The sequence below is a fragment of the Leptodactylus fuscus genome, chromosome 8, assembly GCF_031893055.1.
Source record: "Leptodactylus fuscus isolate aLepFus1 chromosome 8, aLepFus1.hap2, whole genome shotgun sequence".
NCBI classification, from domain to species: Eukaryota; Metazoa; Chordata; class Amphibia; order Anura; family Leptodactylidae; genus Leptodactylus; species Leptodactylus fuscus.
The window spans coordinates 76,739,707-76,752,581 of NC_134272.1; the positions used below are offsets into that span (position 1 = coordinate 76,739,707).

Genomic DNA, 12,875 nt, shown 5'->3' on the forward strand with positions numbered 1-12,875 from the left:
AGGTAACTTTTCATCAATACATAGTACAGATTAATATAAGAAACTTTGAATATATCTTATTAAAGAAAAACCTCTTTATCACCATTGATCAGGTGCTTTCCTTCTCACTTCACTCAGTTGATCACTATTACAAGAAAAATCCAGAGGGGAGGCCAGACTGTAAGATTCTCAGAGATCAAGTTAACCCTAGAAGTCTATGGAGAGAAGGCCAGCGGAGGAAGAGTCATACACATTGCTGCTGTAGTAAGTGATTTATCTCACTGTACAGTTATCTTATTAAGCACAGTAGACGTTGAAGCTGTGTGTGTGTGTGTGTGTGTGTGTGTGCATGTTTGTGTCCGTGCGTCTGTGTGTGCATGTATGTGCATGTGTGTCCGTGCGCCTGTTTGTGCATGTGTGTGCGCACGAGTGCCTCTAGCAGCCTACTTCTCCCCCTCTCCATAGATATCAAAGTTAAGTGTAGCCTGATCAGTAGGTGAGGCTGACTGTACATCTCCTAAGGGCTCGTTCACACAGGGCAAGAGGGGGCCAATTCTGACGCGGAATCCGCCTCAAAATCCGCCCCCTCAAAATAGAGGTCTATGTAGACTGCTGGCGTTCTTTTTATTGCTAGCGGTTAGTTCCCGCTCACGGAAAAAAGAAGCGACATGCTCTTTCTTCAGACGGATTCCGCAGCTGATTTATCAGTGGTGTCCACCTCGCAACAACACCCTCTGGACTAGGCCCATTCATTTGGGCCTAATCCGGAGCGGAAAGCCGCGACAGAATGCAGCTACACTGGCAGCCACAATGGAATGTGTTCACGCAGAACCCTGTGTGAACCAGGCCTAATTTTGATAGCAGACTGACTGAAAGGAGTAAAAGATGAGGAGAGCAACCTAGTAAATGGAGAAAGAAGCATTTTTCCTTAATAAGATATAATACAAAGTTTCTTATACTCACCTGAACTATTCATTTATGAAAAATTCTATTATGTCAGGTCAACTTGAAGTCGGCACAACTATCGCTTAAATATATGGAAAGACGCATAACACAGATATAATCTAATAGCACCACAGCCAGACTAGAATTCCAATAACACGAGGGGCAGATTTACCATTTTTGTCCATGGAGTGGGGCTCTGACTGCTTCTTGCCAATGTCAGCAAAGGAGCGTACAATGGGGATTCTGTTGCTGAGCTTCTTTTGGTTTTGATGATAGTGTTTCTTCAGAAGAGCTTCATGAACTCTATGACGGACGTCTTCGCTGAGCTGCCCAGAGGCGACCTGCTGATCCAGGATCATATCTGACGGAAATAAAGTTGGATACGTGTTAGGTATGTCACGTCACATGTATGTTCTAACGGCCATGTTATGGGGAGCATGATGGTGCTCGCTGTCCTCCAGTAGAACCCTGATAAACCAATATACTAAAAGTACAATTGCCCTGACTGAACAAACCCAATAAGGATACATTTTTTAAAATTTTGCAAAAAAGTAACGTAAAGTACAATAATATTATGTATCATCTAATCTTTGACCTGTGTTAAAAATTCTCCTTCTGAAAATGTCACTTTTTTATTGCAGATTTTGAATTTATGACTCAAATACCTATTGCAGATACACGACTCCGGTGCCTTATGTGGAATATTGCTGAATATTTTAACCCATTAGTAACATTTCAGTCTTGTAACATTGTATCCTTTTCTGCATTCCATTTATGAACTTTGTGATCACTTTTTATTACTTTTTGAGAAGGGAGATGAACAGAAAACATCAAATCTGGCATCTGAATTTTAAGGTTGATCACATTTATCATGTACCATAAAAGGGGCCATATGGATAAAAATTGTTCTCCTCTCCCTGCACACTGATTAAAGGGATCCTATCATTAGAATACTTTTATTTCTAACTAACACGTAGGAATAGCCTTAAGAAAGGCTTAAGAAATAGCCTTAAGAAAGGCTATTCTTCTCCTACCTTTAGATGTCTTCCCTGCGCCGCCGTTCAGTAGATATTCTGTTTTCCGTCTTTATGCAAATGAGTTCCCTCACTCGCATAAGCGGCCACAAAAAAATGGCCGCGCGCAGATGCATTCGGCTCTGCCCGAGCTCTGCTGGCAGAGCCGACTGCGCATGCATAGAAGATTGAAAGCCAGGCCGGGAGACGACGCGTAGAGGCCGGTTCCTGAAGAAGATGGTGGCGGTGCTGGAGAGTTCTGTCGCAGCATTGGGGACGCCTCCAGTGCTGTTTGAGCACTGGGGACCACCCCCAGTGCTGTGAGAGAACTAATTTGCATAAAGACGGAAAACGGAACATCTACCGAACGCCGGCGCGGAGAAGACATCTAATGGTAGAAGAGGAATAGCCTTTCTTAAGGCTATTCCTACATGTTAGTTAGAAAAAAAAGGATTCTAATGATAGGATCCCTTTAAAGTGAAGTTGTGAGTATATGTAGCTCCTCTTTAACCAGTGATATCTCAAAATCTTTGCTTTAAACCAAGATCGTGGCTCTAGCTCCCAGGTCTCCAGAGCCTTTTCAAGTGACTGCTCCCTCTACAGTTTCAATGAACATATCCTGCCCAGGGTAAACTTTAATGCACATTGCTGAAACCCTGAACAGGAGATGTTTAGAACTGTGTGTGTGTGTGTGGGGGGGGGGGGGGGGGGTGGCGAGGGTTAAAGGCAGGGTTACAATAGGTAGAGAATCTTAGGGATTTTGATAAAACAGTTTGCAGTGTGAGAGCCATAAAATCATAAATGTTCTGAATTACCTAAATTGCCGCGGTTGCATTTTGCCCTGGGAACTACAGGAGCTCCATCTGGTCACATTTGGATCAAGGCCAGTGAATATTTAGATGATTTTTGTGAATGCAAAACTGCAGCCTAGAAAGCTTTTGCAAGAAACACAAAGAGTTCTAGGATGGCAACATCCTCGGTTATACAAATGACTCCCCAACACCACCATGGCCACCCTACTGCAGCAATGAAGAATGGTCGTCCATTTCTTGTACACAGTGAGATCTACAAGTCATGGAGAGAAACCTGTCCACGCGACCACGACTTTAGACAGTGATTCTTCCATCGGTGACCTGAATTCCATGACGGTAAAGAAGGAGTTTCGTTTCCCAAATTGTACAGATGACGACTAGGAGACCTTATTTTCACAAAGCCTTCTTATGCTCTGGAGCTCACACTCTACTGGAGTCAATTATTTTATCGTCTGGTAGCTGAATCCAGTAACGCAGGTAAATGTGTGATGTTCCCACTAATCCTGACAATCTGATTCATCATGGTTCTGAGTCATGAGAAAGAAAATAGAAGCCTGATTTTTTTATAAATAGGAGTGTTAACATTACAATCTTTTCATTTCATTCATATCATTGAAGATCACTGCGCTGTACCCATCTTCAATATTGCCCCTTGTATGCCAACCGCATGGGCTATGCTAGTGAACTTAAAAGTGAGTGCGATAAATAAGGTTTCCCGGGCCTTGGCTTGCTTACATTGGTGATGCTCTTCTCTATCAATGGTCACTAAGGCTCTATATATCGTGAACCAGTCAATTTTGGCAAGTTGAGTTTCAATGTCTCCTCCCTACAGTTACTAAGGGTGTATGGGAACTTTTAGGGTCCACACATGGTGGACTAGCAGTAAACTTCATCCATTACATTAAAGTCAACTTTTATGTATTTTCAATACTACTTTCCCAGGCCTCTGATATTTTCAACAAAGGGATGATTTTGGTTCCTCTACATATGGATTCTGTAAGTCTTTAGCCCCATATAAGATGTCCTCTACAGGTCTAGAGGACCACAATAGAAGATGTGTCCTGGCACTCCATTTTAAGCACATGTTTACTTTGCTCTACTCCTGATACAACATAATGGGGTATTCCTATCTCCAGGATCTTATTAAAAGCAGTAGGTTAACCTAAATAAAGTGTTTTACCCAATAAATTACAAATTTATCTTATCAGACACAGCAGATTATGCCTTCTCGGGGTTTACCGTTTTTTGACTAGGCTTGAGACCACCTCTACTATCTATTAGCAGTGGCCAGGCTGGTGACATCAGTCCCTTTTCCCAGCCACCTCTGTTCTCTTCCCTTCACTGCGAATTACAACTAATATTGCCTTCTGCCAACTCCGCAAAGTGAATGTAGCTGCAGAGCCCTGGTAAGGGCTAGAACAGGGGACTTGATCAGTGCTCTGTTATTTGTATATGTAAGTCCAGAGCAAATATTGGAAGCACATGACCAGCCTGAACTATCCATCACTTGTCGCTGAAACCAGGAAGTGGAGAGGAGAGGAGAAAGGAGAACAAGTGAAACCCTGAGATAGTAATACCCCTTTAGGAGCTAGCACTGATATAGATGTAGACCTGAAGAACCTATTTTTTGTCAGACCAGGCTTTGACAACCCATGTCGATTAGAACAACCTCTGAGGTCAGACTAACCCATCATAATGTGCTTGAAAGCTCCAGGAGAACACAATTCTTTGCTATTATAGTCTGACTGTTTTTGATTCACAAAAGATATACTTGACCTTCATACAAACATATCTATTGGATTCTGAAATATCTAGTAGTAGAAGTAGCAGAAGAAGAACACAATGCAAAGTACCGTATATACTCGAGTATAAGCCAAATTTTTCAGCACAAAATTAGAAAATTACTGTGAAACACAAACACATTAGGTAACTCTGTGTCTGACTGCCCGGTCTACTGAATATAGGGTATCTGCAGTGCTCTTGTTCCATCGGGAAGGGGTTAATAGGAGAACTGCAGATACCCTATATTCAGCCAGACTGAATTCCAAGTGGGGGACAAAAAAACAGTCCTCAAGCTCAGGGAAGGGGCAGACAGACAACCAAAACACCCCCTCCCCTTCCCCAGCACTCATCAACTACTGCACCCAAAAACTCCGACCATTTTAATTTTTTAAATTTTCCAGTAGCTGCTGCATTTCCCCCCCCCCCCCCTCGGCTTATGCTCGAGTCAATAAGTTTTCCCAGTTTTTTGTGGTAAAATTAGGGGCCTCGGCTTATACTCGAGTATATACGGTAAGTAAAGACGGTTCATATCACAGGGAATACATTTTTCTCTCTAGTGACATATGGACTGGATGCTTCAATACATAAACAGCCTTAAAAATATCACTAATGGATTTCACTAGCTAAAGAGCTACTGTCCTGAAAAAACCGGGACACACGATAGCCCAACCCTAGTTAATCCGGGCTTGGCCACAACATTGCAGTCATGCCAGGTCTCCCTGGTATAGATGATAATAAGGAAAATCAAAATGGATTTTTATTAAGACTTAGCTTCTTTTTTTTCCTAAATGTATGCAAAAATTTTTTATAAAATGCAAGTTGTGCAAAAAATAAACTACATAATGTGATTTGCATAATGCAAGGACTATTATTTTGATCCACGACATTGAATATGGAGATTAAAGAGAAACCCTGCTACGTGTCAGCAGCGAACCTGAGCACAGATGACATAACATGTGTTGTTCCACCGCAGAGGTTCATTTAGGAGGCCTGTCAGTTTTCAGTGATCTTATTTGGAAGGCTCGGCCTACAGTGTATTTCATCCCACTAATCTCCTTCCAGCAAATTCACAATGTTTCATTTATTAAAACTTTGAATAATTGTAAAATATCCAAGCCGCATTTAAAGCGCACAGTGGCTGCTGGCACACAAAGCCGAGTCCAAATTAACTCTTAATTACACATATAACACGAGCCGTAAACATTGGAGCAAACAACTGGAATAGATTAGGGATATAAAAAAAATCTATTTTTACATTTTGAATGGGTCCAAAATTCTGAGTTAATTAATTTTTAATACACAATAGGCTTAGAATTGCATCTGGTTGCCTAGACCTACCTCTAGGGGAGCAAATGTATATATGGTTAATACACTGGAATCAATGGCAGCAAAAAAAAAAAAGATAAAGGATAGAAGATCATCTGTGTGATATATAGGGTTATATGCTAGAGGAGAGAAGCTGAGCTCTGTGATATATAGGGTTATATGATAGAGGAGAGAAGCTGAGCTCTGTGATATATAGGGTTATATGATAGAGGAGAGAAGCTGAGCTCTGTGATATATAGGGTTATATGATAGAGGAGAGAAGCTGAGCTCTGTGATATATAGGGTTATATTATAGAGGAGAGAAGCTGAGCTCTGTGATATATAGGGATATATGATAGAGGAGAGAAGCTGAGCTCTGTGATATATAGGGTTATATGATAGAGGAGAGAAGCTGAGCTCTGTGATATATAGGGGTATAGGATAGAGGGGAGAAGCTGAGCTCTGTGATATATAGGGTTATAGGATAGAGGAGAGAAGCTGAGCTCTGTGATATATAGGGTTATATGATAGAGGAGAGAAGCTGAGCTCTGTGATATATAGGGTTTTATGATAGAGGAGAGAAGCTGAGCTCTGTGATATATAGGGGTATAGGATAGAGGGGAGAAGCTGAGCTCTGTGATATATAGGGTTATATGATAGAGGAGAGAAGCTGAGCTCTGTGATATGTAGGGTTATATGATAGAGGAGAGAAGCTGAACTCTGTGATATATAGGGTTATATGATAGAGGAGACAAGCTAAGCTCTGTGATATATAGGGTTATATGATAGAGGAGAGAAGCTGAGCTCTGTGATATATAAGGTTATATGATAGAGGAGAGAAGCTGAGCTCTGTGATATATAGGGTTATATGATAGAGGAGAGAAGCTGAGCTTTGTGATATATAGGGTTATATGATAGAGGAGAGAAGCTGAGCTCTGTGATATATAAGGTTATATGATAGAGGAGAGAAGCTGAGCTCTGTGATATATAGGGTTATATGATAGAGGAGAGAAGCTGAGCCCTGTGATATATAGGGTTATATGATAGAGGAGAGAAGCTGAGCTCTGTGATATATAGGGTTATATGCTAGAGGAGAGAAGCTGAGCTCTGTGATATATAGGGTTATATGATAGAGGAGAGAAGCTGAGCTCTGTGATATATAGGGTTATATGATAGAGGAGAGAAGCTGAGCTCTGTGATATATAGGGTTATATGATAGAGGAGAGAAGCTGAGCTCTGTGATATATAGGGTTATATTATAGAGGAGAGAAGCTGAGCTCTGTGATATATAGGGATATATGATAGAGGAGAGAAGCTGAGCTCTGTGATATATAGGGTTATATGATAGAGGAGAGAAGCTGAGCTCTGTGATATATAGGGGTATAGGATAGAGGGGAGAAGCTGAGCTCTGTGATATATAGGGTTATAGGATAGAGGAGAGAAGCTGAGCTCTGTGATATATAGGGTTATATGATAGAGGAGAGAAGCTGAGCTCTGTGATATATAGGGTTTTATGATAGAGGAGAGAAGCTGAGCTCTGTGATATATAGGGGTATAGGATAGAGGGGAGAAGCTGAGCTCTGTGATATATAGGGTTATATGATAGAGGAGAGAAGCTGAGCTCTGTGATATGTAGGGTTATATGATAGAGGAGAGAAGCTGAACTCTGTGATATATAGGGTTATATGATAGAGGAGACAAGCTAAGCTCTGTGATATATAGGGTTATATGATAGAGGAGAGAAGCTGAGCTCTGTGATATATAAGGTTATATGATAGAGGAGAGAAGCTGAGCTCTGTGATATATAGGGTTATATGATAGAGGAGAGAAGCTGAGCTTTGTGATATATAGGGTTATATGATAGAGGAGAGAAGCTGAGCTCTGTGATATATAAGGTTATATGATAGAGGAGAGAAGCTGAGCTCTGTGATATATAGGGTTATATGATAGAGGAGAGAAGCTGAGCCCTGTGATATATAGGGTTATATGATAGAGGAGAGAAGCTGAGCTCTGTGATATATAGGGTTATATGCTAGAGGAGAGAAGCTGAGCTCTGTGATATATAGGGTTATATGATAGAGGAGAGAAGCTGAGCTCTGTGATATATAGGGTTATATGATAGAGGAGAGAAGCTGAGCTCTGTGATATATAGGGTTATATGATAGAGGAGAGAAGCTGAGCTCTGTGATATATAGGGTTATATTATAGAGGAGAGAAGCTGAGCTCTGTGATATATAGGGATATATGATAGAGGAGAGAAGCTGAGCTCTGTGATATATAGGGTTATATGATAGAGGAGAGAAGCTGAGCTCTGTGATATATAGGGGTATAGGATAGAGGGGAGAAGCTGAGCTCTGTGATATATAGGGTTATAGGATAGAGGAGAGAAGCTGAGCTCTGTGATATATAGGGTTATATGATAGAGGAGAGAAGCTGAGCTCTGTGATATATAGGGTTATATGATAGAGGAGAGAAGCTGAGCTCTGTGATATATAGGGGTATAGGATAGAGGGGAGAAGCTGAGCTCTGTGATATATAGGGTTATATGATAGAGGAGAGAAGCTGAGCTCTGTGATATGTAGGGTTATATGATAGAGGAGAGAAGCTGAGCTCTGTGATATATAGGGTTATATGATAGAGGAGAGAAGCTGAGCTCTGTGATATATAGGGTTATATGATAGAGGAGAGAAGCTGAGCTCTGTGATATATAAGGTTATATGATAGAGGAGAGAAGCTGAGCTCTGTGATATATAAGTTATATGATAGAGGAGAGAAGCTGAGCTCTGTGATATATAGGGTTATATGATAGAGGAGAGAAGCTGAGCTCTGTGATATACAGGGTTATAGGATAGAGGAGAGAAGCTGAGCTCTGTGATATATAGGGTTATATGATAGAGGAGAGAAGCTGAGCTCTGTGTTTTGATGTGGATCCCAGGTGACTGGGCAGTTCATTCCTATTTTCTAGCGTTGCTACCATATTTATTATAAGGTAAGTTTTATATAAGTTTGCACTGCTTTGCTAGATTCCTTATTCTTGCGCCTCTTTTGTTGGGCTACTTCCTAGTCCAATCCTACATTTCTGGTTATTTTGATCAAACCCAAACTTTTTGGGGTTCGCCTCCCACAAATCATTGGTATACTTTGGTGGGTGTGGAAAAATAATACATTGTCATCAGTTCTGGATCATCACTTAGGCTTCTATTTGGGCCTCAATGGTCCCATGGGGGGGCATCGAGTCTGGGACACCTGGTGGGCCTAGTTGGTCACATAACCTCTCCAGACACATGACACACACTAACTTTTTGTGCCAAAATATCTACTTGGAGCAGACTTTTCCCAGTAGTTACAATGGTGGACTTTATAAGCCTCACCCAAGAATCCCCATCACTACAATTACATCACAACTAGTAACAAAACAGTCTCCAGTCCTTTATATACATACGACTGTTCCAGCCATTTATGCCCAACACATTTCCTAATCTACATCTGTATGATGCGGCCATTTCCCTATGGACATCTTTATAATCTCTTCTATTTCTAATTCCACATAGTAACCGACTAAATTCCCGAGAATTAGTAAATCAGTACAAAAGCAGGATCGGCTATAGAGAGCTATTCGGACCCCCTGTGTAATAGAAACCAGGGCAAGATACGGATGATAATGGAAGAAAACGTTCAGTTCTGTTTCTATGGCTAAAACCTAATTATAGCAAAAATCAAAGCATTGTCCTCATTCCTTCCAATTTTCCTCAATATTAAGCCGATCACAGATGACACGACTCCCAGACTTTGATGTAGATTACAAGGTATTTCTGGCCTATTAATAATTCACTTTTTTTTTTTGGAAATAACTTTTTTTTAAATTATGTTTTATTCTAAGATTGTTCGTTTGAAGTTCCTCATTAAAGGTGAGTGGGGACTTAAAGGGGGCGTCTGTTGTGTCACTTGGGCATGCTTTTCGGCAAACTCTCTTTGCCCACCATAGTTCTTCCTGGAAGTAGGCACTGTGTTTTAGTCTTTGACTGTATTGTGTGCTCACCCTTTAAGAAACTATAAACCTTACAGTCTGGTCCTGTACCTATGGGAATCCCACTTACAATGGTGTGTGTATTTTGCCGTTCTTGAGGGTGGTAACTAGACATGAGCGAGTAGTATTTGATTGAGTAGGTATTCGATCGAATACTACGGTATTCAAAATATTCGTACTCTATCGAATACTACTCCTATTCGCAGTAAATATTCGATTCAGAGCCAGCGTTGATTGGCCGAACGCTATACAGTGTATAGCATTCGGCAAATCAACGCTGGTTCTGCAGCAGGATCGTCCTTGCTAGTCAGGAGAGCTGGCAGCTTGCTGTTACGAGGGAGCTTACTTTTTCTCATAGGAATGAATTGAGCAGCGTTGACTGGCCAGTGTACAGCATTCGGCAAACAACGCTGGTTCTGCCGGAGGCTCGTCTGTGAGAAGGCAGAGTCTAAGTTCGGACCACAGCAGTTTCCATTGTGGTCCAATCTTAGACTCCGCCTCCTCACAGACAACCCTCCGGCAGAACCAGCGTTGATTGGCCGAATGCTGTACACTGGCCAATCAACGCTGGTCAATTCATTCCTATGAGAAAAAAGTAAGCTCCCTCGTAACAGCAAGCTGCCAGCTCTCCTGACTAGCAAAGACGAGCCTGCTGCAGAACCAGCGTTGATTTGCCACAGGCTTGTCTTTGCTAGTTGGGAGAGCGGCAGCTTGCGGTTATGAGGGAGCTTACATTTTAACAGTGCAACTGCAAGCACTGTGCAGTTAAAACGCATGGATCCCATAGATTATAATGGGGTCTGTGCGCTTTAACTGCACAGCGCTCCTCCTAAACACTCTCCTCCTGCTACTCGTGGACTTGGTGACTCTCCTTTAGTCGAATAGTGGTTTCCCCTGAAACAAGCATTTTTTCCCATAGACTATAATGGGATTTGATACTTGAATATTGAGGCTCTACTCAAAACGAATATCGAATCTCGAATATTTCACTGCTCGCTCATCTCTAGTGGTGACCTCTAGCATGAGTTGGAACTTGAACCTTCTATACTTTATTTAGGCCATAAATGTCTAAGATAGGGATACCCCTTTAAGTTTCAGCAGGTGGGATGAACAAACTCCATTTTTGTCTTGGGTGAAGAAGAGCCTAGCCACGGGTGATTGTTCTAATATAATGGGACAGCCTAAAGCAGGGGTAGGGAACGTACGGCTCTCCAGCTGTTGCAAAACTACAATAATACACTTAAGTATAACATCTGTGGTTTTGTCCTGTTATGGACAGAAGTTGTCAAAGCAGGAATTGCTGACATTGTCGAGTCCCATTAATCGGAGGCGTAGATTCTCATCTCGCCTCTATGAATTTACCAAACAGATACAGAATTGAAAACAGTGACAAAAAAACCCAAGAAGTTAACATCTGCAGACAGCATCGGAAATAAAGGAATGAATATGGAATTTGTGATTTTGTAATTTACTTCCTCCTTGAATTTCAGAAGCTTCTTTTCTTTTAAGGAGACCGAGCTGTCACATTCCTGACTACGCCGCTTTATTACAGACATAAGAAATGTCAGAAGACTGGGATTGAATATTCATCTTCTCAAGATACATTCACCGCTTTATACCTGTGTGCCACTTCTAGATTTTGAGCTTCTGTTCATGACACCCACACTCATTAATTTTGCATTTTTAATGGTGACAACCTATTTTTCTTTCACGGAAGTTGAAGTGTATATATTTATCTAGTTATTTACAATTAAAATTGGCGGTTCCTCTATTGGATACTGGAAGACTGTATTAAGATAGCTAATTAATAGGGTTGAGCGATCGAGATCGGAAGAGATCGGATTCCGATTCCGATCTTTTCCCGCGGGATCGAGGTTATTTCCCACAATGCTTGGCTACTGGCCAATCATTGTGGGAAATAACCTCCGACCTCGATCCTGCAGGAAAAGATCGGAATCCGATCTTTTCACTCAACCCTACTATTTAACAGATATATAGGTCTGCGACACATGAAAACTTTTTGGCTAATATTGAAGGCACCTGTCAACTAGTTTGGGTCCACTAAGGCTCATGCCCTCTGTATGGGATAAAAGATTTAGGGAAATATTGAATCTACTTTAGATATAAAGACACAGATACTGTACATAGGAAAGTAATTTTTTTGTTAAAGTTGTTGTATCATTTATGTATCAGATCACATACATACAAGTAACATTATGGTACCTGCAATTTCTTCTAACGTGTTGGCTCTCATGTCCAATAAGACAGTCCCATGTAAAATACAACTTCTCAACTCAAACAAGCTATGAAGAGACAATGTAGCTACGTAGGGTTTGCTCCACCTTTCTCCACCATCTTCAACATCTTCTTCAAACTTCAACCATCTGTCCAAACAAGTGTTGGTTAGGTAAAGCTGGGTACATAACCTCACATCTCTTGATGCCTAACATTGCACACTTAGGGAATGATGCTCCTGGTTTACCTAGGATAGTAAGTTTACCAAAATACTCCAAAAATATTAATTTTGTGAAAATTTTTATTTGCATTGAGTGGACCTTAACCTAAACAAATTCTTAAAATGTGAGGCTTCTCTGACTACGACATCATGGACATTATTTGATAATATTACTGAATGTTCCTGGGGGCCACTGGTGCTCGTCAATAGTTTAGATGGTGTTTTTTGGGTGAGATCTCCATGGACATGGCCATTACCCTTACAATATAAACCTAAAGCACATTGTAATTAATCTCCGTTAGCAAAGATACCCTAATCCTCCAAATATTGGAAGTTGTCACATGGCATTGCCTCTCCCTCCAGTATCACTGGTCCTGACATCCTCCTCTTTGCCTTCACCCTCCCCCCTCCCATTGTAGTATGCTCCCCTTTACCCACATGACCATTAATGCATCGGACCCCAGACCTCTTTCCCCATTATTAGCAGTGCCTCCACATACAGAAGGGGGTTGGCAGCTCACAATTATCGAATTTTAATTTGTAATTATGAATGTTTT

The 12,875-nt window shown here is 41.2% G+C and overlaps 1 protein-coding gene across 6 annotated transcripts in view; it reads right to left on the minus strand.

Annotated features, from left to right (window-relative positions):
• SLC4A10 (solute carrier family 4 member 10) overlaps window positions 1–12,875 on the minus strand; it is a 143,577-nt gene that overhangs the window by 55,166 nt on the left and 75,536 nt on the right. For all 6 annotated transcript variants that reach the window (XM_075284467.1, XM_075284470.1, XM_075284465.1 and 3 more), the window contains exons 5-6: window positions 12,087–12,247; window positions 1,097–1,285 (exon numbers count right to left, since the gene is read on the minus strand). In XM_075284467.1, the coding sequence (XP_075140568.1) occupies window positions 1,097–1,285; window positions 12,087–12,247 (350 nt within the window). The remainder of the gene's footprint in view (window positions 1–1,096; window positions 1,286–12,086; window positions 12,248–12,875) is intronic.